The 27057-nt window shown below is 43.1% G+C and overlaps 1 protein-coding gene across 3 annotated transcripts in view; it reads left to right on the top strand.

Annotated features, from left to right (window-relative positions):
• The window catches only part of JAKMIP2 (janus kinase and microtubule interacting protein 2), a 75243-nt gene extending 48193 nt beyond the window's left edge, over positions 1-27050 (top strand). For 2 of the 3 annotated variants that reach the window (XM_026118249.2, XM_026118252.2), the window contains 16 exons: positions 1198-1338; positions 2358-2414; positions 4377-4496; positions 4963-5091; positions 6076-6159; positions 6450-6512; positions 8110-8208; positions 10207-10305; positions 10646-10699; positions 11605-11670; positions 12597-12665; positions 13714-13791; positions 14696-14899; positions 16587-16652; positions 18275-18347; positions 23088-27050. In XM_026118249.2, the coding sequence (XP_025974034.1) occupies positions 1198-1338; positions 2358-2414; positions 4377-4496; positions 4963-5091; positions 6076-6159; positions 6450-6512; positions 8110-8208; positions 10207-10305; positions 10646-10699; positions 11605-11670; positions 12597-12665; positions 13714-13791; positions 14696-14899; positions 16587-16652; positions 18275-18325 (1380 nt within the window). In that variant the 3' untranslated portion in view covers positions 18326-18347; positions 23088-27050. The remainder of the gene's footprint in view (positions 1-1197; positions 1339-2357; positions 2415-4376; positions 4497-4962; positions 5092-6075; positions 6160-6449; positions 6513-8109; positions 8209-10206; positions 10306-10645; positions 10700-11604; positions 11671-12596; positions 12666-13713; positions 13792-14695; positions 14900-16586; positions 16653-18274; positions 18348-23087) is intronic. The other variant, XM_026118251.2, reaches the window with a different exon arrangement.
• Positions 27051-27057: the final 7 nt, after the last annotated feature.

Here is a 27057-nt window from a genome sequence, read left to right as displayed (position 1 = left end):
TCTTGGCATGGCTGACGATGGCAGAATATGGTTCTGGTCTGTCACTGAGCGCACAGAATCTTCCCATAAAACACAATTGTTCTGAGTATCAGTCAGAACCTAGTGCCTGCACGTGCACAATGTTGCCTTGGCATTAATTAAAAAAAAAAAAAGAAAAGGAGCTGGAAGTCCCGAGTTGCCCGATATGAGCTGGCAGGTGCTGAGAAGACTTCCCCTGCTAAGTGTGTCTGCGTGTTGTATTTCTGGCTGCAAGAGCCACTGTCCTCGTCTTGAGCAGGCTGGCTGTTTTGCAGCATGGACGCAGCTCCTGCTGATTAGACTGAGACTATCAGATTCAGATTGAGACTGTCAGATTCACGTTGTCATATGGAAGAAAGGCTTTAGTGTTATGAGGTTAATCGACTTTAGTACTCTGCAACTCTCACATGCTCAGAAGAAAGATAAACTTATCCCACGTCACAAATCACAGTTCTTTTTCCACAGCTGTAGCAATACAGATCGCAGCCCGCTGGGCCCTCCCCCAGCAAATGGGAGACGCTTTAAAGTCTCTGTGCGTTAGACAGGGGCCGGCAGCACCGCCAGTGCACGTGTGCCCGCGCAGCGGACTTTAGCTCGACGCCCTGACGTTTGCACTGCACCACAGAGGTGCCCAGACGGTGGCTGTTGGCAGGCTGGGGTGGCTGTACCACCCCCCGAGGGCTGCAGCCGTCTCCCCTTCCCTGCCTGGGCCTGCCTGCATGTCATTCCCTCACCAAAACTTGTGCCTTGCCTTGCTGCGTGGGGCCGCGTGATGGGCTTGAGCAAGTGCGCGGGCTCCCGGCACGGGTGCTGCTTGCACACCGCCTTGCGTGAGCGGAGGCGTGGGCGTAGGAGCGCGTGGCGGGTGCCTGGGCACGCTGTGGAGGAAGAGCTGAGTTACGTCGCCGTTGAGGGCTGCTGTAGGGGCTGTATTGCCACACAGTAAATAAAAAAAGCCTTGTCATTCTGCTGGAAGAACTAGGCCTTGCTGTGCTGCTTTTTTATTAAGGAGTGCTAGTAGGCATTAAAAAAGTTACAGAAATTTTGCAGCTGAAGCATATTTAAAGGACTGCACAACTTAAATGAAGAATAATGCCTGATTTCTAATTGAAAGGCTGCCTCTTTTTTTAGTATTTGCTGGATCTTATTTTATCTGTTTCTTTCTTCTTCTTACCACAGAGAGAAAAAATGACGTCACATCCTCCTCTAAAGAAATTAAAATCTCTCAATGACCTGGATCAGGCTAATGAGGAACAAGAAACGGAGTTTTTAAAGCTTCAGGTTATAGAACAACAGAACATAATTGACGAGTTAACAAGGGTATGTCCAGAGCACCAGGAGTTAGGACCAGTTCCTGTGTACAGGTCACCTCTGTTAGTATTTCTTGTTATAAACAGAGGTCTGAGGGTTAATATCTTATCTCGCTTTTAACACCTACAAATTTTTAGATGTAGAAGCACATGGATGCTGCTTGTATGATTTCATAAACGTGTTTAACTAATAACTGAGTTTCTAACGGGGGCAGCAGCCCTGCAGCCCTAAGGCATAACTCTTGTGTGTAAATTAAGCTGTCTTTAAATTCCCTGGGTCAGCTCTAGAAGTGAACACAGACCAAGAGCTGGGGAGCTCGGGAAGGTACTTATAGTTTCGGGAGACATGGCTGTGCCGAGCTGTTTTACCGTTACAACTACGCTACTGTTGGAAAGTCCCCTTGTAAAGAGAGATGCAGGACAGTGCGATACCCTTCTTGTGCTGGAACAGAGCATGCTGCGAGACAGTGGTTCACTAGTAGTTCAGTTACAGCATTTAATACTAACCATCCCCTTTTCAGCTGACTGCATTATGGTCTTGAGGGGAAGGAGAAGGAGACTTCCAAACAGGTCGTTGCCTCTTCTAAGACGTCATTTCTGGGAGTGGTGAAACCATCACTAATATCGTTTAGTGACTGGAGACAGAGGCAGGGTCACCGCTGCGTGGGAGGCAAAGCGTGTGCCTCAGATGCGATGCCCAAACCAGCTCCCTGTAACAGGCTTTCCCGTGATTTTAGCAGGAAATTGAGCAGCTCCTGTTGTTCGACAGCCTGTCAGGGCAACTGTACAACTGGAGTTTCTTTTCAGATACCCCTTCCTCCCTTTTTCAAAAGGTTTTCAACTGATGCAGGTATGCGTGTGTGAACGAGTCCTCCCTTGCGCCTGGAGTCAGCTTTCTGTTTGACCGTACGAAGAGTCAGGGGAAGCCCAGTGACTGACTTCATCTCTAGATTTGGCTTTCTGTGGCTGCACGGCAAAGAAGAGAAACACGAACTTTAACTCCAGTAACTTTTTAATCTTTTTTTCCAGGATAGGGAAAAACTCATTCGTCGCAGGAAGCATAAAAGGAGTTCAAAGCCAATTAAGGTAAGAAGAAGAAGAAGACTTTTCAGCTTGTAAAAATGCCAGTAGGCTGTGTAGGAAAACGCACTTTAACAATCCAATTAAAGAGATTGTGGTGGATTATAACAAGCTTCTTTAGTGATGGGGTTTATAAACAGATTAGTTCCTTCAGGAAAATTTTTTAGGTTCTCGTGGAGATTCGGTTAAGGGTGCATAGCTATTTTATTTTCAGCAAAATGGGACTTTTTTTCCCTTTCTCTGAAAAAGTTATAATCTTTATTCAGTCTGTTTTGTATAAATATTGGTCTTGAGGCCTCTTACACTGAGATGTATTTACATTCCTAGAGACCTTCCTATCTGTCTTCTGCTCTCTGATTTTCATAGCATATCTGGGCCAATCCTGCAATTCTTACTAAAGCAAAATTCTTACGTATCTTTTTTCTGCAAGTGGAAGTTTCTGCATGAAAACTTGAGTGCCATTCCCTTCGGCTCCATTTCACAGGCCTTCAGCTGCCTCATATTATCCTGAACTTCGATCTAGTCCAGTCCCTGGTATAATTTAGAACAGTTTTAGAACTGAGTAGTGAACAGTGATTCAAATAGCTCTTTTATCAGTTGGATTTAGGGAATTATTTGCAACAGCCAGATCTCATCTCCAGAAAGTGGAGAGATTGTGTAGGAAACAGAGCTTCGTTGCTCCTTGTTCTCTGAGGACATCCCTTGGCAGGTCAGGCATGGTCCGTGAAAGTAATGCAATGCTATCTTGAACACAGAGAAGTTAGGACCAGTAAGTCCTAGATGTATCCTCACATCATTTCTGTATGGGTTTTGAAGCAATACACAGCAGACAGAACTGGGAGCCAAGGACTAAAGAGCATTCCCATCGTTTAACTTCATTTCTAAGCCAGAAATTGTACCAGTAGGGAAGATATGGCTATGGTCTTCACTTGGAAAAATAGTGACCAAAAAAAGATAATAAATCCAAAAGTTTCTTGGCAACTTTGGTGTATGGTTTTGCATGATTCAAATTCCAGGTTTAGAAGGTTGTAATCTGACGGCAGTGGAAGTGCAAAATGTTGCTGTAGGCACTGCTGTTCTGCTGATTAATTTTTCTGAGCCGAGGATCTGGCTCGGTTTAAAACTTGGAAAATGTAACGGGAGTAGGAGCGTGGTAAGGAAAAGTCTGTGCGCTTGCATGAAGGCAGGAGAACAGGTTGTTAACCCCAAAACTGTTCAGAAGACATCTGTCAACATGTAGACTGATCCTCAAAGGTAACGTCCTAAAGGGCTAGAGATGTCTGAGTTGGAGAATAGAGAACCTCATTCTTCTCTCATGGACACTGCCGATATTGCTGAATATCTTAGCATTTCTCTCCCTGATGCTGCTGTTACTTGGCGTAAGTCAGTAAAAGCTCTGGTAACACAAAGCTGGTACAAAGGAGTGGAGACTTGTATCTCGCACATCTTCTCAGCACTGTGTTAACTACCATGTGCTGAAAGAGACTGCTCACACTGCAGTTCGGTTGCATGTCTGACACCTCACTATCTCCAATCTAAATAATTGAATTAACCTGCCAGATGAAAATTGTGTCATGTCCTATAAAGATGGAGCTGCTTGACCTGCAGGCTTGGGTTTCAGGGTACAGATCTGAGCACTTAATACTTGACATGTGAATAATTATGCAGACAAACTGGTCAATGAGCATTTAAGATGCACTGCCTACAGTGTTACTTGTGTTTTCCCTCAGTACCAGATCTAGTCTTCGATGTCATTCCTTTTGGGTTTGGTTGGAGATGATATTTGCAGAGGCAGATCATACCTCTTCTTTCATATCTTTCCTTTTCTTTTCTTTTTTTCTTTTTTCTTTTTTTTTTTTTTAAGTACATAGCAATGCAATTTTGAAGCTGACTAACTTTTTCTCCCATCAGAAACCATACTGTCTGTTTCCAAGGAGATTCAGAAATCGCATGTTTTTCCTTCTTTAGAGACATGTGGTAGATACAGTTTTTGGGTACGATGATGATTCCATGGACTCTGAAACATCCTCCATGGCCTCATATAGAACAGACAGAACACCAGCAACCCCAGACGATGATTTGGATGAGGTAAGATCTGACTTCTTCCACGTGTAGAGCCAAGTTTTCAAGAGGCTTTGACTTCCAAACCAAGTAGCCAGGCCCTCAAAGACACTCAGGTTTTATTGGTGCATGCTGAGTGATGTTTTTCTGCAAGTTTGGCCTCAGTTTTGATTACTGGTACACTAAAATGCTAGCTGGGAGGTTCTTTCAAAATTTGGTCCCTAGAGCCTACCGCTATGACTTTGTTGTAATTCGAGATTGTTTTTTCCTCTCCCTCCCTCCAGAAAATAAAACCGTCATGCATCTTTTAGCTTGAAGACATAAACACGCTATAAATTTCACATTCTTATTACTTTCTTTACAGCAATCTCATTTAAAAGGCTGTTTTGAATCAAGACCTGTAAACCAACTACTGTTTTTAACAAACCACGTTTGCATTCCTTGGCAATGCTCTGATGTCTGGTGCTTAGACATGTCCTTTCTGCTCCCTCAGAGCTTAGCAGCGGAAGAATCGGAGCTGCGGTTTCGACAGCTGACAAAGGAGTACCAGGCCCTGCAGAGAGCTTACGCACTACTGCAGGAGCAGACAGGAGGCATTATAGACGCTGAAAGAGAAGCCAAGGTCAGTATTTGTTTGTGGCGGGGAAAAGCTTTTCCTTGCTACTAGTATATACAGACACCTGAAAGTGACATAAAAAGAAATGGAGTTAAATATCCATATAACAGAGACGCATCTATTTCACTCGTCTGCTGAGCACATTTAAAGAGACTGATGATTAAGGATGGACACAATCACTCAACTTAAAAGGTGTTGTCCTCCAGCTGAACCTGAAAACTCTGCATTTAAGCAAGCATGCTAAAGCATGCAATTCTGCCATTTGGCATAGAATCACAAGGGATTTCCCATCTTTTGCTCAGGGATACAGGGGTTTGTAAATGTAAATGAAGTCTGGGCTTTCACAAAGACACGCATTGCACCGTGTTTAGAAGTACTCACCTGAGTATTTCTGACAGTCGTGAAAATTAATTCAAATTTGGGCATGATGCAGATTACAGTAAGCCTTCCAAGGCTAAAAATACTTTCCCTTAATCACAGAATCGTTCAGGCTGGAAGAGACCTTAGGTGTCTCTTGTCCAACCTCCTGCTCAAAGCAGGGTCAGCTGTGAGACCATAGTGGGTTGCTCAGCGCTTTGTGCAGTCAGCCCTAGAAAACCTCCAAGGCAGATATGAGTGCTTCTTTCCGCTAACCTTTGCCTGTCTCAGCTGCTCAGCACATTTTCTTCGATGCAGGGTCTGCCCCTTGCTAGGTTCTTTGAGCAGAGCCTACTACGCTGGATATCTGAGCTTGGATTTTGTTGCTTTAATGCAACACACAGTAATAATAAACCTGGCGTGTGTGTGTGTGCTGATTTTCCATTCTGTCCCCTTGTGTCATCTTTATGCCAGTCTGTGAAGCGGCATAAAATATCACTGAGCCAGAATCTTCATACTGGTTACTCACTCAGTGGAAATGTTCACCAGACTCTTTGCTGTGTTTGGTTTCCTTTGTTTATCAGCTGTATTTCTCTTTTTGTTACTGTTTTATGCTGTGCCTGACTTCAATAGGCTCAGGAGCAGCTCCAAGCTGAAGTCCAGAGATATAAAGCCAAAATAGAAGATCTGGAGAAAACTTTGGCTCAGAAGGGGCAGGTAAGCACTTCTTGTGTATCTTCTTTTGCTATATTGGATTTTACCTGCTCTGCTCACAATATCCCTAGCACAATTTCAGTACGGATTTTCACAGGATGCAGTGTCACTCTTGAGTAAATAGGTGGGTCCAATGAGTTCAGAAGCCTTGCCACAATTTGTTTGATTGATACATTGTTTTTCTGTAACCCATAGTTCATTGCTGTAGGATTTTAAAGCCTATATATTGCAGCTCCATTTTTCAATAAACATGCCAAACCTCATGGAGTTTGATTATTCTGTTCATCCAACAGGACTCACACTGGGTGGAAGACAAACAGCTTTTCATTAAGAGGAATCAAGAGCTTTTGGACAAGGTACATTCAGAACTTTTGGGTGTTCACTTTGAAGGGTCTGGATCATGCAATACACTTTTTGGACATGCGGTGTGGTGCTTATAGATGTTGCACAAGGACAGAACCATATAGATGGATGTGGATGGACAAGTCCTCCCTAGCTCTGGCTTAGGCACTGCCGTTGCCAGCACTTCCTAGGCTGATTCACCTAGCTCTGCGGATAAACCCCCATCCTGGCCGGTGGAAGCTCTGCTGCGGCATTCTGTTTTCAGGGTGAAGAGGTGCCTTCACGTAGCATTACACTAACGCCTCTGCTGTTGCTACGTGGGCAGGACATTTTGAACTCTACTTCTGGGTGTGAAGCAGCAGTAGGTAAATGCAGTAATACCAGTCTACGTACATTCTGTGTATTTTTAAGGGCTTATGTCATCTATAGCTCCAGTGAAACTTAAACTCCTCAGTCACTTGATGCGTTTGGGAACATCACTCCTCTCTATATAGATGAGTGTGTATGAGTGTGTATATATGGGTGTGTATATGTATATTTTAAACATGGAAAATAGGACCAGGAAGGACCTCAGCCTTGCTGGCACATCACCAACAGGGGCCATACGTACTACTGCCATCAGCAATAGAGGCCATATCACACAGCACCCAGTATCTTTCCTTCTTTCACCTACACAAGCCAGGTTTCCTAGCCTGTGTTCCTCTTCTTCCATAAACACCCCTTATACGCCTCCAGCCCTGTGCCGTGCTCCCCCACCCAGACAAACTGCAACTCCAGCTCTGTTCCCTCGCTCGTGGGTGGCTCGTTTGACCTCAGTCCTACTGCACTCCCTACCTCCGCTTGTCTGGGCCGTGCTCAGAAAACCTGATGGCAAAATACAGGTCCTGGCACTAGCTGGAGACTGCAGAAGACAGCAGGCAGAGGAGCTAGTGATGGAGCTGTCCGTAGCGAGCAAGGTAGTCAGCTGGCTGATGGCACCTCTATCCGCTAATCAGCAGAGGTGCTTGTGGAGGTGCTTGCTGTGCAGCTGGTGTGAGTGCTCACCCGGGGCTGGGTGGCTGCTGGGGTGACCGCCTCCACAGAGACAGCAACGGGAACAGCCGTCCCCACGTCCCAACGGCAGTTCATGTGCTGCGCGCCGGGAATCTCTGATCCAGCCCGAGCCCTTCTCCAGGGCAGCGCCAGCTGTTTCTGTGTCCGAATAAGCATCCTGATAGATGTTTATTCAGCCTGCTCACAGGGCCCTTCAACAATAACGTCTCCACAACCCCTCCCAAACAAACTATTCCAGTGCTTTACCATGACAGCAGTGTCTAATAGCTAACCTAGACTAACGCAATAGTTAACTTGACACTTTTGTAAAGTGCTAACCCTCACTAGGATTGGATTCCTTTAGGAAAGCCTTCAGCCAAAGCATTTTGTGATGTTTAGCAAGCTGATGAGCAGAAGTATACCTGTAAACTAAAGACTCATTGAGGTAACACAGCAAGTATTGAATCCTGTCTAGAGTTTGGATTTTGCACTGCTTATGCTCCCTGAACTGCTACTTGCTGAATATTCAATGTATCTTATAACAGTCACACAGATCATGAATTTACATATTTCTATTAGATAGAGAAACTGGAAGCAGAAAACCACCGTTTGCAACAGGAGCTGCAGGATGCCCGAGACCAGAATGAGCTGCTGGAGTTCCGCAACCTTGAGCTGGAGGTGACAGACGAGCTCCTTACAGTAGAGTTGGGGACAGGTTGAAATAGTGCACTTGTACGGGACACCACCTTTAGTGAAGCGTTTACGTCCTCATTTTAGTGATATAGCAGACAAACAAATCAGGCCTGGTGTACCTAATTAGAGATGGGCTGTGGAAGTATGTCAGCTCTAATATCCTGGAAATAGTAAGCTCTGTACTTGGCTGGTTCACCTCTCGCTGAGCCAGGTGCCCGGTTTGCATAGTTCAGCTTAGCCAATTAACTTCAGTGTGGCTCTGCTAGTTTACCAGAGCTATGGATATGTTTTTTCTAATATTTTGAAGCAATCTGTTGTCATCATGCTTTGGTTTTATTGCTGGCCTGGAATAAGGATGCCCGGTGCTGGCCAGCATCTGTTTAAAATCAACAGAAATTAAATTAACCAAACAAGCAAGGCTTATTCCCCATCTCCATGTACCTTGCTCAGGGCTGGATCTTGGTTCACAGCTCAGATCTCCTCTCACAGAGGAGATCTCCGCTGCTGCTGGGGGAAGCTCTGCTGACCTCGGTGCCCTCCTGGCACCCTTTCGGGACTGCAGCAGTCCCTGCCTCGGTTTCCTGCCCCTGCAGTGAGGACAGGAGATGCCTTATACAGGTGAATGCAGTCTTACTCCTATAGCCTTTACGTTATTATTGCCAACGTTAGTATGTGTCCAGCCCAACAGTGCCTGCCTGTGTTTCTATAATACTTGGCCCGGAAATGTCCTAATTTGTTTCTGGAGGTGTCAGGTGCCACCACAATGCAAGGAATAGATAACAGCAGCCGCAGAGACTGCGGGCAGGTGTTCAGACCATCTGCCCGCTTCCAAGCGCTGTCGCTTTCACAGGCATCAGACGTGTTTTCTGCTGAGGAGCTTCCTCATGACCTGAACACAAATTGACAAAGTTACCCAGGTGACTCTGGAGATTCCTTAAGGAGCTTCAGCAGCTTCGGTTTGATTCTGTTTGTGGCAAGAGGAGGAGTATACCAGACTTGGATTTTCCTCTCTTTAGACTGCTTCTCTTTAGTTATGGATTCTTGTTAGCAGTCCCAACCAAGAAAACCTTCCATCTGATCTGCTCTCAAGCATAAGCTGTTTTATTTTTCAGTTCCACTTCCCAGTTGCTGTCTAAGGCTTTATGTACTTGCCATTCAGAGTGTGTAACACAGAGCCTTTCCTCGCTCTCGTGAGTCAGAGTTGTGACAGATTTGTCCCTTATTTACAAACCTTTCCCACAGTTTTCGCTGACAGCTGTGTTTCTGTTTGGTTTGGAACTGAGCTTATAAATTCACTTACATATTTGTAAACCAAAATGCATTTAAAAGTGAAATTTGTTCTTCACTTCTGTGCTTGCCTGAATACCTGAAAGGCATGAGAAATAACATCTTTCAAAATATTTTTTTTATTCTTGCCATTGGTACTTTAAAGCTGGACAAATATGTGTAGGTTATATCCAGTGAAGGTTTATAATCTGATCAACTTTATTTACTTTTTTGAATTTATTACTTTCCACAGATGTTAGAATATATGACTTGCCAGGATGAGCGAATGTGTAAGTCTGAGTATCCTAGCAGTCTTAAGTCAAATACCTGTTTCTAAAGGGAGTATTTGCAACAAAATATAGCTGTTCAACACTTTATTAGGGAAATCACTTTGAATGACATGTAAGTCTTAAGCAGATGACAGGCTTCCCACAGACAATTTGCAAATAGACATCATCCATCAAATAAATAAACTTCTGCAAAATAATTCACTTGGTTTTAGCATCCTATCCCACTTGATACACTGTTTGGAGAGTCTTTCTGTTTGATTTTTCCAATTGTAGTTAATGATGATGTCATTGTTTCTTGCATTTTTTTGTAATAAGAGCTTACGTTTGCAAAGCATGATAAAAAGCAGTAGCTATGACATTTAATGAGCTCTCTATGCATCTCATTCATTCTAACGTGTTCTCTGATGTCTTTTCAATTTACTTTAAGGAAAGAGAGAGACGATCCCCACCATTTAATCTCCAGATTCACCCATTCTCAGATGGTGTGAGTGCTCTACAGATCTACTGCATGAAGGAGGGAGTTAAGGTAGGTTAGTTTTGCACACAGCACCTCTTAACACAGCAGCGATGGATGCTGCCCAGATAACCTGTTACATCCATCTCTGCTAGTAACTCCACTGAATTTTAAGCGTTTAAACTCAGTCTAAGGTAAGCATGTGTGATGGCTGATGCAATTGAATTGGTCTCCTAATTCTTACCATAATCATAAACCCTGGCTCAAAGGCAGCTGGAATTTAGTGTATGACGCATTTGTACAAGATAATACAAAATGTTCGGTTGATCTCGGTATTGGTCATAGGAGGGATAAATATTGCAGCTGTGATTAACTGTGCATCCCATGCCTTTATTTTATTCTCTCTTTGCAGGATGTCAGCATCCCAGACCTCATAAAGCAGTTAGACATCCTAGGTGATAACGGGGTAAGCAAAAGTGGGAGATGTTTTCGCTGTACAAGTTGTATTGTGTGCAGTTAGCATAAGCGAAATCTGTAACTACCATGGCTATTTTCTAAGGTATTTGTTGGAATTATGTAATACTAGAATCATTCATTTAAAGAGTGTTTATCTCCAGACATTAAGCATTTGGGAAATTTCAGTAATCAGGGAACTAGGAATGAAGTTCCAGCTTTAACCTCTCTTTTAACAGACAGGGAAGGACTCATGTCCGAACTTCAGCAAAGTGTATGAACTAGACTGGTCGTCTGAGCCAACCACATCTTTGTTAGGACTAGGATTCCTCTGCAGGCAGTTTCATAAACAAGCAAATCCTCTGTGGCTTTCTCGGTGAGCATTGCTGCACTTTAGTCATCCGTGTGAAAGAAGGCATCCTGTATGTCTGGCCAACATTAAATACATTCTAAGAAAGTGTGTAAGAAATAAAAGCTGCAGACAGTGATTGCCTTCTCACTTAATGCTGATGGTAAATTAGCATTGTTTTAAAAAAAGCTTAATGGAAATTCAGCTTTATAAAACCAGTATAAAGACAGACAAATGCATCTAATTTTAGTCTACATTTCTCATAAGATGCAGTGGTATGAAAACATATAATCAGTACACATTGTGCAGAAAGGCAAAAGCAATGCTCTTTTTAATATGTTAACACACTGAATGTTTTGATGGGAATAGGACACCCTATACACACTACAGAGTTCCCCTTAAGCACTCTAGAGCTAATCTATTGTCTGGATAATCTGTATTCATTGACTTCTGTTGTTTGTTGTTTTAATGCAGAAAGAACAGGATTTGGACTTTCTTTGAAGAATACTTTCCTCTGGGAAACTGCTGCTCTTAGGCTTATTTTTTCTTCCCTCTCTTTTTCCTCACAGAATTTAAGAAATGAAGAGCAAGTGGCCATAATTCAGGCTTCCACTGTATTGTCCTTGGCAGAAAAGGTAAAATGTGTGCTTGTTCTTCTCGTGTGTTATCTAAGACCTCATCTATCCCGGGAAATTTCCCGTTCTGTAGTTTTCAATATTGTCAGACTTTCTAGTATAGGAAAATTTATACCAGGAGAGTGGTTCCCCAAATAAAGTAAACTGTACCAACAGTAGTGTTTTATAATACTGTATATTAGCCAGAGATTTTGCAAGAGTAGAAATACCTTAATGTAATCGCAATCCCAAACACCTTTGGTAAAGCAGCAAGAACATCAAATACAACTGGCCCAAGCTATGAATTCAGAACAGCTGCAAATGCAAAAAGAATGCAAAATGAAACTTGCAATTGTAAACTGAATGAGAAACCATCAGGCATTTAAGCCATAATTAGCAAATGCCTGGGATTTCTAGTCTGGAGATTTCCAAAACTTCTGAAGAGATCTGTATGCAGAATTTCCACTGAAAGTGTTTGTCTAAATTCCTTGTTTTGGAGAATAAAAAGAAAAAGGGGGTTGGTTAACACTGTTTTTTGTGGCTCAAACATAGCAGGCAACTATGTCAGCAAGATGACATCCAAGGATTCTACTTAGCAATTTCCCCTGTGCACAGGGAACCACCATCTACCCAGCTAAGCTATTTTCAGATGCTCCAGCCCCACAGGCCCTTACCTACGGGACGTAATATTGTCCCCTGTCCATCCAAGGAAGTGTGCTTTTCCATCTTCCAATAATCCAGTGGTGAGCCTCTGGCTTCTTCTCTATCAAGTTATCACCTATAGACATCACAGCTGCACCACTCACAGGAGAACAGCCTCAAGAAGGGCCCAGAGCTAGCAATAGGTAACTAAAACTAGACTGATAAGATGCTGGAGATGTCTATTTGCTGCTGCCTGTGTGCCTAGAAAACACAGCAGGTTACAGCTCTCGTTCTCTGTCCTCCAGTGGATCCAGCAGATTGAGGGAGCTGAAGCTGCTCTGCACCAGAAGATGATGGAACTGGAAAGTGATATGGTAGGGAAATTTTTCTGAATACACATTTTAGAAGCAAGCCACTGAGTGTGTTGCATTTATTTGGCGTGCCAAAAGTTCACTAAAAGAAGGTCTCTTGGCCAATTAAGTAAGCAGGCTTCATCTGAATTTTATGGTGAATCGATAAAATTGTTACAAGTCTGTTTCATATGCAACTGCATAATCACAGAGAAATAGTTATTGTCTGAAAACTTTCTTTCCATGAGGATGACTGTTTTATTATTAAGCACAGAGGGCTCAATGGTTGCTCGGTGACTTTCAAACATGAAAAAGACTACGCTCTTTGCCTCATAAGATTCACAGTCTAAACATCAGTTGTTGTATCACGTTTTATTTGACACCAGTAAGTGGGAAACTAATGAATTCTCACTGTTTTCTTCCATTACATTTTAAGGCTTTATTCTAAAGGCAAGGTATTTACAGGTGAACTGAACTTCAGTAAAGTCAGTGCCTTACGCTGTTCTTATTCTAGTTAATGGAGATAACATAAAAGATGAACAAGCATAATTACAAGAGTGGGTAACTGTAGTGGTTTACATTCTGTTCCTATAGTATGTCTATACTCAAGTCAGTTCTACTTAAGATAGGCTGAGAATGTAAAGCACAGCAGGTTTCCCCAAATAATGTGGACATGAATATGCCTTGTTCCTGTTTAGATTATTCCACTTTCACACGTCTGAAATAAGAGAAATTGCAAAAGGAGTTGTTTGTGATTCCAAAGGTGATATATTAGGAAACCACACAGAAAACCCTAAATTACAGTATTGAAATGTCAAGCAATATCACTGAAGTCAACAAAGAGATGATGGATTTAGTTCCATGTAGATCAGATCCTACGGAAGCATACACAGCTATTTTCCCTTCCTACTTTTCTAGCTGAGTCAGATATTAATAACTCCGCAGAGTGTCAATTGAAGACCAGTCTCATAGTCCTGCCCAAGTCAGACATCTGTAGTTGATCGAATAACACTTCCCACAGTGTTTTGAGTAACTAATTCATTGTTTTTGTCCAAATGATCCTTCATTGTAGGAGCAATTTTGCAAAATAAAAGGTTATTTGGAGGAAGAATTAGACTACAGGAAGCAAGCTCTTGACCAAGCATACATGGTATGTACAAAGGAAATGCTACAACACATACTGGCCAGCACTTTGACATGACACAGATTCCTGTAGGATCAGGAAAAGAGAGGTTTTTGTATTTCCTGAGTATTTTTTTTTTAATTCTGGCTTGTTTTTTTCCCATTGTGCTAACTCGCTACCGTGCAGTCTGCACAGCCTCAACATGACACCTAGCCTTTTCACACCATAAAAAGGCAGGGTCCCCTGAAGTCAGAAACTCTTTTGTCAGTTAGAAGCAGATGTTGTTCATTAAGGTCAGCTTGTCCAACTGGAGTCAGTGCAACCAATTGGAACTCAGATCTGGAATCTGAGATGGCCCATTTAGCACACGTCGTAGCAGGAAGACAATATGCCACAAATAGCAAGAGCTTCTGCTGTAAAACACTGCCGTATCAAAGGGGACTGCACATAGGTCTGATAAGTGCATGTGCAAGTTCAGCGTGTTTCATTTGTCAGTAAGAGTACTCATTAATTAGCAGGGTTAAGAGCATTGCAGTCTGATACGCTGACCTTCAATCTTTCTTCTCTTGTTTTTTACCAGGGTAGGTCAAAATTTTAGAGTTGGTGAAATATTCATCTTTTTCTAATTACAATTATAAAATAGGTATGAAAATTCCACCCGGCTCCTGATCATCTCTGTAACTGCTTAAAAAAAAAATCAGTGAGGGATTTCAGTGAAAATTAATACTGAAATATCATAAAAATAAAAGCCCATATATTTTGGGGGGAAAATACTGAACCATTTTTGAGTTCTGCTTCTCCCTTTTTTGCACGCTTGAGCATAGGGACCACCTCTCATGCAGGTGCCTGAGTCTGCCACTAACCCCCCCTGTCCCCACAAGGGTTTATAGAATGTTCCATCTCTAATTGACTTTTGGTTTGCATTGACCAGAGAATCCAAGAGCTTGAAGCCACCTTGTACAATGCTTTGCAGCAGGAAACGGTGATAAAGTTTGGGGAACTGCTCACTGAAAAACAGCAGGAAGAGCTGAGGACAGCAGTAGAAAAACTAAGACGTCAGATGCTGAGGAAAAGCAGAGAATATGATTGCCAGATTCTTCAGGAGAGGATGGAGCTGCTCCAGCAGGCGCATCAGGTAAGACACAGGAACCAAACACATGTGGATCTATTCAATTTTATTGTATAAGAACATAAGCTGAGGTCAAACTTAGGCAAGCTGCAGGTTCATGTGTGAGCCTGGTGTGTAGTTTTTTGAGTTATCATCTTGTGGATTGTGTCTTTACTGTGTGCACAACTGCACGCAGTATTATTTTGTGATGGATTGTTTTGGCATATTTAGACTCTTAAAATTCCAAACCAAATGGATTTCATCCAGAGTTCTGTCTACATGAATCCAGCTTTGTAATGCAAATGGTCACCCCTAGTTATTGGACTTGGTACAGGAGGGACTGTATGAAGGGCTCTGGCTCATGTTAATAGGAGAGCTGTCTGTTTTTCCAGATACTGCTGCTCTGTCTCTCCTAAAGTGGGCAGTTGTTGTTTTATCACTGAGATGTAATACTACGTTTCACATTCAAAGACCAGTGTTTGCTGCTGTACAAGCTGTGAGGTCCCAAAGCAGAATGGCAAACAATCACCATGTGCTAATTAATGTGACAGCTCTAAAATGAAACAAAACCTACTCACCAGTTGTTTATGGGAATAAAGAAAGAGCATGCACAGTGGTTAGGGTTTTTCTGTTCAGACATGAGGATGTAGTTTTCACAATCCTGCCTGATTCTGAGTTGGAGACTTGAAACTGGTCCACCTTATTTCAGGTAAGCACCTTTCTTGCTGGGCTTTTGCGGAGCGAAGAACTTTCTGATTTCAGCAGTGACCGTTGCCTTGATTAACACTGCCAGAGGAGTTCTGGCTTCTTTGAAAAACCTCTGTTGCAGATGGGGTTGGGAAAGGATGAGAGGCAACGAAGGGAACAGGCAGTGTTTGAAGGCTGCCATCTGCTACTTCTCTGATCGCCAAGACAGTTAGGAAGATGGTCACAGGAATGCCATCTACCCTCCAATGCCGGGTGCTCCAGGTGTCTCCTGGTTTGTCCCTCTGGCTTTCTGCGGTTTGCTGGCCCACAAGCTTACTCCCTGGCTGAACAGAGAAAAGATAGAGATTCATAGCTTCATTTTTCATGGTTGTAATTCTGTCTTCTACTCTGGGATATTTTTTCCCCAAATGCCAAAAGTTAAAATCATGTTATGTTTTTTTTTAATAGTATCTAGCACTGCTTAAAATCCACCTTGACAACAAATTACCTCTTTCCAGCTCACCACAGAATCAATATTTACATAGTACCATATATATTTATCATTTCAGATCTAGTAATAATACTTTACTCCTCTTTCAACACATCAAACCAAAAAAAATCATAATGAATCATGACATAATTCTAAAGAGTGTAACTGTGATATAATAGTATTTACCTCCAGACCGTATGCTTTCCCTCTCTTTACCACATGATTAATATAAAAGCAGAAATGTGGAACAGATCCTCTATTGATATGAATAAGAACAGCTCTGTCTTCAGTTTGATTTCCAGCATTTGAGGATGCAGTCGAATATATGCAACAGCATATCTGAGCAGTGGTACATGAGGTCAAGTCGGAGCTAGGGAGGGCTGGCGGATGGACCGATGGTAGTGCACCAGATGATCCCTGCCAAAGAAATGGATCTGTTCGTGCCTAGGCTTTTAGCACTTGGGACACTGCGTTACTTGTTCAGTGGAGCAAGCCTACTAAGAACTTGGTCTGGATGTTTTCTTTTCTAATTTCCAGAGGATCCGAGATTTAGAAGATAAAACTGACATCCAAAAGAGACAAATCAAGGATCTGGAGGAAAAGGTTAGTTCTGTTATGTTTCTGAAGCAAAGTGATCAATTTTTAAGAGTCATGACCTAATTTTTGTGAACTACACGTGCTTTTTGTGTAGCTGGATCAGTTGGACCCTGTTAGTGTCTTTCTACTGTGCTTTCTTTTCAATTTGTGACTTTCATTATATCCAAACTTTAAGATTAGAGTCCACTCCACAACAAGCTATGTTTGATTTTAGGAAATAAATGATTACATGATGGACAGTTTTAATTACAGTGAATGATATTGGACCAAAAGATGAAGCCTTTACTTGGTTGTTATATACTGTCTTGGTAGACACTACTTCTATTAAAGCCAAGGTGAGGCTAGCAAGCAGGAAGGACTGAATGAAACTGAGTGAAGATTTGAAAACTGCCCTTACTTGGCAGGACTGAGGAACTCAGGTTCTGTTGCTGTCCTCTTTATTGATGCTTGCAATTGACTATGCAGTTTGAGTACAGTACAAAATCTTGCCTATAAATGGGACTATCCAAGAACTACATACATATATATACATATATATATATATATACACACACATATATATAAAAAAATAAAAGTATGTGTATATATATGCATTTTTATACTTACTTATGCAGAGCTGGGCTATACTGTATTTTTTTCAGGGAGTAAGGCCTGCTCTATCACATAAAGTTTTTATAATTTTAGATAGGTTAGGTAGCATTTTGGGGGGGGAAAAAATCACAGCTTGGGTCCAAAATAAAACATGAGCATCCTTTCTAGAAATACCAGACTTCCACTGCTGGTATAAGATGCATTGCCAGTGAGCGCTTTGCCAATATAGTTACATGTGTAGATATCTATGTACAAATATAATATGAAAGCCTGGCTATATTAATACAATGACAGTAATGCCAGTGAGTCCTTTGAGTTAGTATATATGTTCCTACAGTGAAATGTGGGCTTAATCTAAAACTTGATATACATCTTCCTTTCCACTTTTCTGCCAAAATTCTCGTACTGCTAGGACTCAGTGTCTTTCTCTCTAATACGTGTAGCTTGGAAATACGTGAGATCATAATGTGTGATGAAAATCAGAAACAAACTACAACTTATGCCATAATAATGAAAACCTGGAATATGAGACTTTTTATTGTCAATTTTCAAAAGAGCTTTCAACTCACAAAAATTCACATCCCAGAAGAAGATGCATTCATGATTAAAATGAGGCGTCCAAAAATTGAGTATTCAATGTTTAATGGTTAAGGTTTGACATTATGCATTATTCCCAGGCTATTTCTGGCATGGATTACAGGCAATATTTTTGAACCCACTTAAAAACCGTCCTGTGCTATGTTTGATATCCGGCTTTGTGACTTTGAGCAAGCCATCATGGTTCACAGTGACAAATACACCTTAGGCTTTCAAAATGGTGCCGACTGTAATTCATCGCTAAAATTAATGCAAAAATGGAATCTGTTTGTTTTCTAAACCTGGACATGGTTTGGCACTTACAGGAGCAACTAGGGAAATATAGTGTTCTCTAAATACATAATTATTTTAATTGTCCTGCAGAGTACAAAAAGAACTAATCCTGATGCTTACAACACCATGGCATCTTGTTTTTACACTGTCTTCTTTTTCTTCTGCAGTTTCTATTTCTATTCTTGTTCTTCTCTCTTGCCTTTATTCTTTGGCCTTGATGTCAATGTGCCTCTTGGAAAGGTAAGACTACTTCATTTATTTCCTCGAGGCTAGTGCTTCTTGCACAGACCTGAGGATCAGGTCCTTGTGTGTTATATTATGTATATCTGGGGAATTCAGCAGATCAGTGTCAATTGGCAGTAGTTCACAATGGACGGTGTTCACTGCTGAGCTTACACAGGAGTTACAGTCAGACCAGTGCTATCCAACATACAAGTGACTTGACAAAGTTTTCCGCTGATCCTAAGCTATTCAGAATGGTAAAAATAAAAGCCAGCTAGAATTTCCCAGTATCAAGCAGTCAAGAGAATTGCAGGTGAAATTCAGTACTGATGTTTGCAAAGTGATGCAGCTGGGAAAAAGTTTTAAATCTCAACTTTGTACACATCGTGATGGGCTCTGAACTGACTGCTGCCACTCAGATCACGAGGTTATAATAGATAAAGCTATAAAAGCATCAGCTCAGTGCTCAGAACTAGGAAAAGTACAAAAAAGGGCAAGAAAGGGTGATCAGCGGCTGAGGGAAAGAGGGCACGGCGGGGAGAGAGACTTCTCAGGCTCAGAAACACTATTAAAGGGAGGTGTGGGAGAGGTCTGGAAAATTCATCAGGGCATCGAATGGCCGAACAGGTTGCTGTTGTTCCCTGTGTCATCCAGCGCAAGCAATTATCATGTAACAACTTTGAAACAAACAACGACTGGTAGCTAATGATGGAGTACGTGGAGAAGTCTTGGCTATAGCACGCTTAGCAGCTGGAAGCTCAGAGTTCAAAAAGCAATGGGAAGATGGGGAAGTAAATCAGGCAGCTATGATGTGCTTGGCCTTACATTTTTCCCTCCATGCCTGGCCACCTTCAGAGCCCGGATGCTGGACTAAGTCGACCTTTTGTCTGACCCAGCATAAATGAAGTAGAACATGTCCTTGAGTCTTTAAATAAAAAATTATACAAGCTGTGTAATGACAGGTCAGAATTTTGTGGTTAGAGGACAGACGCATAGTATTAAATTTCTCACTATAACTCTTGGTTCTGTGGGCTGTGCCAATAAATAAACTTTTCTGCCCCGCACTTGAGACAAGCTGAGAACGAAGCACTGTGCGTGGAAGATGCTTCACCATGCCCTTCCACCGTTTGTGCTAGCTTAGCACTTGTTTCCAGATGCAACTCAAGATATTGGTCATAATTAAGTGTCATAAGTCCTTTTTTTTAATTGGGGGGGGGGGGAAGAGAAAGCGTCCTACTTTGTGCTTCATTTCAGCTACATCAAGGTTTTTTTTCCTGTAGTTTTGCGTTGATGGTGAGACAGCTTTTGATTAGCTGTAGCAACTGGAATCCACTGCTTCCTGGGCTGAACAGACCTCAAAATGAATGTTTTCGTGGGCTTAGAGAGCAGTATATAGAGGGTGGGCTGGACGGGGAATGAACCAAAGGAAAGAAGTGTGTGTGTGGGGGGGGGGGGGGGGGGGGTGTTGACAGATCAGTGATTGTGGCTCCTGTAAACAATTGCCAATCTCAATATAGATTTGCCACTATTTAAAACATACCACCCTGATCCAATGAACATTATTTTAGAGGTTAAGTTATGGCTGCACACTCACTAATGAAGTTTCTGCAGCAGGATTTCTGGGAATGATGACGCAGCACAGCAGCTGGGAGTTATTTTGAGTGGCCATAACTAGTGAAAATTTGATTTTACAGTTTCTGCTCACTCATAGTGGAAGGTTTTCTGCAATAGACAAATTATGTATAGGCTAATTTTAAGAAGCCAAAAATTTCAAAGTACAAAGTATGAACTGATAGTGACATTTGCAAGAACCTGTCTCTATTAGTTCTTCCCAGCTGCTTATACTGTTGTCCCTTTTTTTAATGGTGCAGTTTCAGAATTTTTAAGATGCTCATACACCCTAGTTTTGCCAGTGTTAATATTGGTTATGATGGAAGAAATAATAAGAAACTCAAAAACCTTGACCCCAGTTCTTTGAAAATGTACCTCATGAGATATCCCTTGCTCAGTTTAGGTCACCTTGATTAAAAATGCATTCATGACATTAAACTACTAAAGAATCTTTCCTAATCCCGTCTCTTTTAAGATGGAGCCCAGCAGAGTCTTTGCAGGTAGAGCGTGCATGCTGGGAGCATCCAAATTACAATTTTCTTCAACACTAGAATTCATCAGGAAGTGTTGTCTTCCTGATGTTTTATTGTTTTTAGTTTTAAAAAATATATTTTTTCAAAGGTTTAAAAAAAACCCTCAGTGTGTGGTAGATGCAAATGCCAAAAAGATCCATAAATGTAGATACAAATAATTTGTGTTAATAAATATGATATTTTTCATTAGAAAATGAAAAGGTGATTTGCATGAAAACTTTCATCTACCTGTAATTAGACTTAAAATAGGAAAAGCCCTAGTTTCAGGGCAAAATGGTCAATGTATGGGACTACATGAGACTATATGCATGTTTTTGGTATGCCAGCGAGGAAGGGAAAGAAGGGAACCTAGGAGCTACAGAGGTAACGTGGATGAATCACTTGGGCTGGCTTTTCAGGAATTGCAGGTATATACTAGTATCTTTTGAAATAAGCACTTCTGAAAATAGAGAAATCCCTACCATTTTGAGATAAGAATTCCAGCAGTGCTGCTTAATTCTTTGTCTTGGAGCCTGTGAAAATACCTAAAATGCCCTGAAACATTTAAGTGCCTGCATGCCAAGAAAAAAAACCTTCAGTGGGTATTTGTGTGCACCGATTCCATGGTGACTTTCATATTGCTGTCTTAACAGCCTTGTAATTATTTCAGCAATGTATTCAAAGGCAGACTGAATCCTTTCTGGCAGAGGAGCCATCCCTTCCCTCTGCTCAAAGCAGGAGGGGGAAAGACAGACATGTACAAGGAGAAAAATCAAGAACATAAACAAAACCTCCACACTTGCTGATTTCATTTATGCCCTCTCGGCCTCTTTTGAAGGCAGGTTTTGTCTGGTCAGAGAAAGCTGATGCGAGGTTTATGTCAGAACTCTACGTTTCTCCCAAGCATGAAGCAGGTGGCTGTGTGCGTGCAGTGCTTCTTCCACCTGCAGCTGCCTGCGGGGTCCCATCTCTAGCACAGGCTTTCAGCTCATGTGAGGCATTGAGTTGACTCCTCATTTGTGCATAATAATAATAATAGTCAAAGGAAACTAAATCATTTTTCTGCGCTGTTAAGATAGCTGCAGCAGACGCAGCATCACAGCAAGCCTCATGTCTGCAGAGTGTTTTACCAAGGCATGTCACCCTGCCGCTGCAAAGCGCCGAATCTTGTAACCTGCCCATCGATTCCCCAAAGCAATACGATAACTCAGGCAGCTCTTAGCTGCTCTTCCTCTGTCTGGTCCCAGGCTGCACTCGCTGCACCGAGCTCCGTGAGATCCTTGAATCTCGAGGCCTGAGGGGAAGGCTGAAGACAGGAGCAGGCTGGGAGTGGCACTGGCAAGACTGAGAGAAATTTTAGCAAAGTCACATTTTTCTGAGGCTGGAGCACACAGAATCAGAGGGAATAACTAAACAACATTGTTTTATGTTTCCCATCTCTTTAAAATCCACTTGCACACCTAGGTGCCTTTGACATTTGAAGTAACACAGCAGGGGTGAGCGTGGCGTGGGGAGCGTGCCATCAACGTTTCTGCTTCTTAGAACTACTGATGGCACATGTGAGAGGGGAGATTTTTGAAAAATTGCCTTAGTTCCTCTGGACACCATTTTACTTTGCTAGCCTTATCATGGGAGACTTCAAGTAGTTTCCTTGATGAAACAAAAAACCCCCACAGTGCATCCTTGAAATGCACGTAGGGAACCATTTGATGACAAAAAGTCTTTGTTTTTGTTCATCCCTTGCTGCAGTTTATCCTTTCCCAACCTTTTATTTAGCCGAGGGCAAGCTATGATGCAGTCGCAGATGATGCTTTCTGGCTTCTTTCTCTCGCAGGGTTGGTACAGCACCCACTGCTGTATTTTTCAGATAAGGAAGGACAAGCGTTTGAAAGAGTGGGTGAATGAAACCATGTGCAAAAAAATTTAGCATCCGTACCAGAACTCTCTAGTTCCTGTTTGTATGGGATTTCCCTATCTGAGGGTTTTTTCTGTACTTGTGTGTATCCATGTTCATGTAAAGACGCATCTGTGATCACATAGAGAAATCTGGTTTGCATGTATTTTGCACTCAGTAAAATTTGTATTGTTGACTTGAATGGTGAGAGAGCAGAGGAAAAATAGGCCATTTTTTATTTCTGCTTTCAAAGACAAAAACCTACAGTTCTTTTCTGTATGCAGGAAAGTCCCCCTCAGAAGGGGACCAGCCTGTGCTTGCCTCGTTGTTGCACTGATGGAAGTTCTGGGGCTGGCCTGCAGCTGCAAGCCTGTCACCTCCGTCACCTCTCCTGTCACGGGTGACTTCTAGGCAGCTTCTTGGACCTGACGGTTTTCCATGGGCCAGTGCATAAATATTCATCTGGAAATGCCTGTGGGAACTTTCATGGACCGGAGGGATGCATCTTGCAGTGTTCAAACAGAGAGGCCTGGTTTGTGTTTAAGTTGATAACTAATTCCTTGCCAAAACACCCAGAATTTTCACAAATGCCTTTCGCACAGGCCGACAGGAACAGTCTGCCCAGCTAGCTGATAGGTGTCAGGGCGGATCTCTTCAGTGGTCTGAGGGATAGACAGCTGGATAGGCGGGTGGAGGAGCTTACCAATTATCTGATACAGATGTTTTTTCTTTTATCTTTAGAGTGCCAGACCACACAGATAAGTCCTTAGAAAGGCAAATGCTTCCAGCTCCCCCCGCCCCGATGAAGAGAACGTTGTTTACACCTATTTAAAAAAACCCCACAAATCAACAACCCATAGCCAAGACTGCAACCACCTTATGTTTTAAAGCCATCACTCAAGATTTGTTAATTGACAGTTCCTGTCTAAAGCTATGATATATGCTGCATTTAATGAAATTCTATATGTCAAAATTAAAAAATGGGGAAGAAAAATAAACAGTGAACTACATCACTTAGGAAAAACGTAAAGGGAATCAGCGAGGAACCACTTTCAGCTGATCGAGTCAAAGTGTGTCTTGGGCATGGAACCAAAGTTACAACCGAAAAATCTATCCCTGCTGTGCAGGGCGATCATTTAAGCGTAACGCCGTCCTCCCACGAATGGATCAAGAATAACAGGACAGAGCAGGAGAAACGCTTTACGGACTGTGAGGAGGTGCTGACGATAAAACGCTCCAGTTTCGGTAGTCTGGCTTTGCTGCTGCAGGGACTCTTTCTCTCTTTTGGCTTTACACTCAGGAACAATGACAGCTGCAAAGCGGGGGGGAAAAAGACAAAAAAATGCATTCTGGTTCACGGCGTGACGGGCAGCACCGGGCACCGTGTTTTGTGTTTGAGACCGCGCCGGAGCACCGCTCCCCGTGGCAAAGCGGGGGAAACCAGGCGTCCGGCTAAGGAGGACTTAGGCAGAGCTGTAGCCTTATCTCTCTTCACACGCCCTCCATGAAGACCAGCCTGTCCATTGTCAGACGCTTTCCGTAAGCTTTAAAGACTGCTGTAGAGGTAATAACGACCACGCTTGGTTTCGCTATTTGAATGACCTACCGAGGATCCCTGGACCGGGCCTGCAGAACGGCCTCCGAGGAAGAAAAGTGTGTTGGAGGGCAAGAGAAAAAAAACAGGCAAACTAACCCCAGTGCCCATATGATCTGATCCACCCAGCGTCAGCTTCCAGATGTTTCGTCTCGGCTTGGATGCTGCTGAACGTAGCAGCCCTTCTAAACGTTTTGGTTTGGCTCGTCAAGCTGATTTTGTTAGCTGGCTTACTAACCAATGACACATAAACCAAAAATGGGGGAAAACTGTGTGAAATTCATCCTCATTAGAAGCATGAACATGTATTACTGCTCTGTTTAGACTTTCCACCATTAAGAGTAACTAGCAGTTTGCGTTTCAAAGCATCGCTCACCTCTTTAGCCCGGGACTCCTGCACGCTCGCTGCAGCCTCATCGCAGCCAGCAGGAAACAAGCCCTGAGCAGTGTCAACACCTGCAACAAACACGAGGAAAGACGTTCCTGCATCCGCTGGGAGCAAACCAGCTGCATTCGGCTTCCCTTTTCGTATCAGCGTGCTGTACGAGCTAGGCACGGTACTGCACTCACCTGCGTCTCTGCTTTCATTTCCCTGGAAGTGGAGCCTGCTCTGTTTAACCTTCAGGTTCCTGTTGTTTGAGCTGCGTCTTGCACAGTGGGGCCTTAATTTTATCTGGGATTGAAATGGACTTTATTAGAAAATAGAAAATGAAGGGCCAGAATACAGCCTGTGCATTACTTAAACCTTAAACTTATTACTTAAGCAGCTTATGCACACAGAGCTTGCCTAGCAGAAGCTTTCAGAGCGCCTCTCTCTCCTGTTTGCTTGTTTGTTTTTACAGATGAAGCCACTGAGGCACAAAGCAGTGAAGTAACTTGCCACGATGATTCAGCAGGTCAAAGGCAGTTCCTGGACCATAGCAGGGATGAAGTTCATCTAGTAGAGGGGGTCCTTCTCCCTCACAGATATTTTTCGGCCAGAATAGCTTTTAATCGTTAAAGTCCGGCCACCCAAGTGGATTGCAGTGCTGAGCTCCATTTCTCCACAGTCCTCTGACATCCCCATTTCTTGCATGCCAGGAGGTTGTGCTGAGCCTTGCGTTGAAGCTTAGAAGCTATTAGCAAACGATTTTTTTCTCTCCTTAAAATTAATTTAAATTACAAAACGACTGCAGCTTCTAGAAGCAGTCTCTTCTAGCCAAGGGGTTTATTGCCTTCTGCACCAGCTGTAAGTTACGTTAAGTGAATGCAAGCCCATTGCATGCTCTGCGTTCACATTCTCTCCCTCCCCACCCTGTGCACCAGGTTGGCCCAGACCTACCACGTTGCCCTCCAAGGGTGCCGGTAGCAGTTCAGCCCCGAAGCTCCGGAGTCAGGCCCTTGGGGAGGCTCCCCACGCGCCTGTGACAAGGTAGATCACTAAGCAGCTCCTGAAAAAAATAGTGTCTGTTCCAGGCAGTCATGGAGAAGGTTCATGGCGTAGATAAAAGTGTCTAGTTCCAGGACATACCTGACTGGTTTTGTGGCAGGCTTCATCAGTTAGACCTTCTGAACTGGGCTGTGCACATCTTCCTCTCCTTTCTCTTTTCTGCCCTATTTCCCCTCCTTTACTCTTATATATGCGCATAGTCCTACCTATGCATGCAGGTGCTCCATTTCCAAGGGCTCCAGGGGTGGCAGACAATTCACAGTTCACCTTGGTGTGACTTGTAAATGGTCTGCGAACTTTTAAAGATTGCTGGATTTCCTCTGGAGATCTGAACAGCAGCTGCTTTACCCTCCCTGAAGCCTCACACAAGCCATGCCTAAAACACACTTGCTGATGTGACTAATACAAACCTTCTACTGTCAGCTAGATCAAAACGAGTTTGATGTTTGTGGGTGTATATATATATGTATACATATATATATATATCCCTGTTGTATATAGTAAATCACTGCTATAGTGTATGAAAGTGTACTTCCAATCTAGGTATGAGGAACCGAACCTAGAATTGCTTAGCTGCCCCAACTGGTACACTCCGCATTAGTTTAGTTTTACATCTCACGGGCAACTAGGTTTTGGTTCTGGTTTTGGGGCTTCTTTTTCAGCTGTTCCCTGTCCGGAAGCTGTTTATCCAGGGCTTTCTGTTGTTCCTGACCTTCAGCGACGCAAAGTACTGAGAATCCTCCCTCCAAATAGGCACCGCAGCCAGCCTCCCCTCCCCAAAACCAGCCAGCAAAGAGATGGGTTTGCCCCAGCTTTTGAGGGCTGCGGCGCAGGCCCGGCTTCCCCTGCTCCCCCCGCCCCGCACGCAGCGGGAGCCCCGTGCTCCAGGCTGCCGGTGCCCTCCGAGCAGCGGGAGAGGCACGTACGCGTGCCCGCTCGGCCTGAACAGGGTTTGACCTGCCGCTGCTGCTCCGCTGACCTGGAGGCTTGGCCAGTGGGTCAGACCCTCCAATCTAAGCACTTCCGATGAAGGCCTGGTTAGGGGAGAGGAATTCAGGCAATAGGGTTAGCAAAAGGGAAAAAAGATCTTCTTGCAGTATTATAAGCCTGGCTCACAGCCCCATCCGCTCCTATTGCCATGCCTCGGGGATGCAGCACTTAGGTCTTTCTTCTTGTTGTACACGTGCTGGATTTGCAGCGCTCTGCCCAGCCGCGGGGAGGATCCTCTGGATCCCCGGGACCGGCTCGGCCGGGCTTCCCGCCCCGCTGGGCAGCTGCAGATGCAGCCACGCGCTTGCTGCTGGCCCCGAGGCTGCCTTTCTTTTCCCCCGTCCTCCCTCACATCGGCACCTGTGCGTGTTTTATTTATATATACATATATATATATATATGTGTGTGTAAATATACATACATACATATATATTTTTTGTTGTTGTTGTTGTTCCCAAATTTTTTGGTGTGTATTCCAGGAGAGAATTGTAAATGACTTGGCAGAATGACCCTTTGATAAACACTGGACATGTATCTGTACTATATGTATTAACGTGTAGAAGAGAATCCTTATTGTATGTAAAGTTTTATGAATGGTTATTTTTTAATTTATGTATTTAATATAGGATTCAATGACCTCTGGTGTTTTAGTTTGTATAAAAAAATAAAACAGCAACCTTTTTAAAAAAAATCTCACT

This window comes from Dromaius novaehollandiae, chromosome 15 (genome assembly GCF_036370855.1).
Source record: "Dromaius novaehollandiae isolate bDroNov1 chromosome 15, bDroNov1.hap1, whole genome shotgun sequence".
Lineage (NCBI taxonomy): Eukaryota > Metazoa > Chordata > Aves > Casuariiformes > Dromaiidae > Dromaius > Dromaius novaehollandiae.
This window is presented reverse-complemented; position numbering and strand designations above follow the sequence as displayed.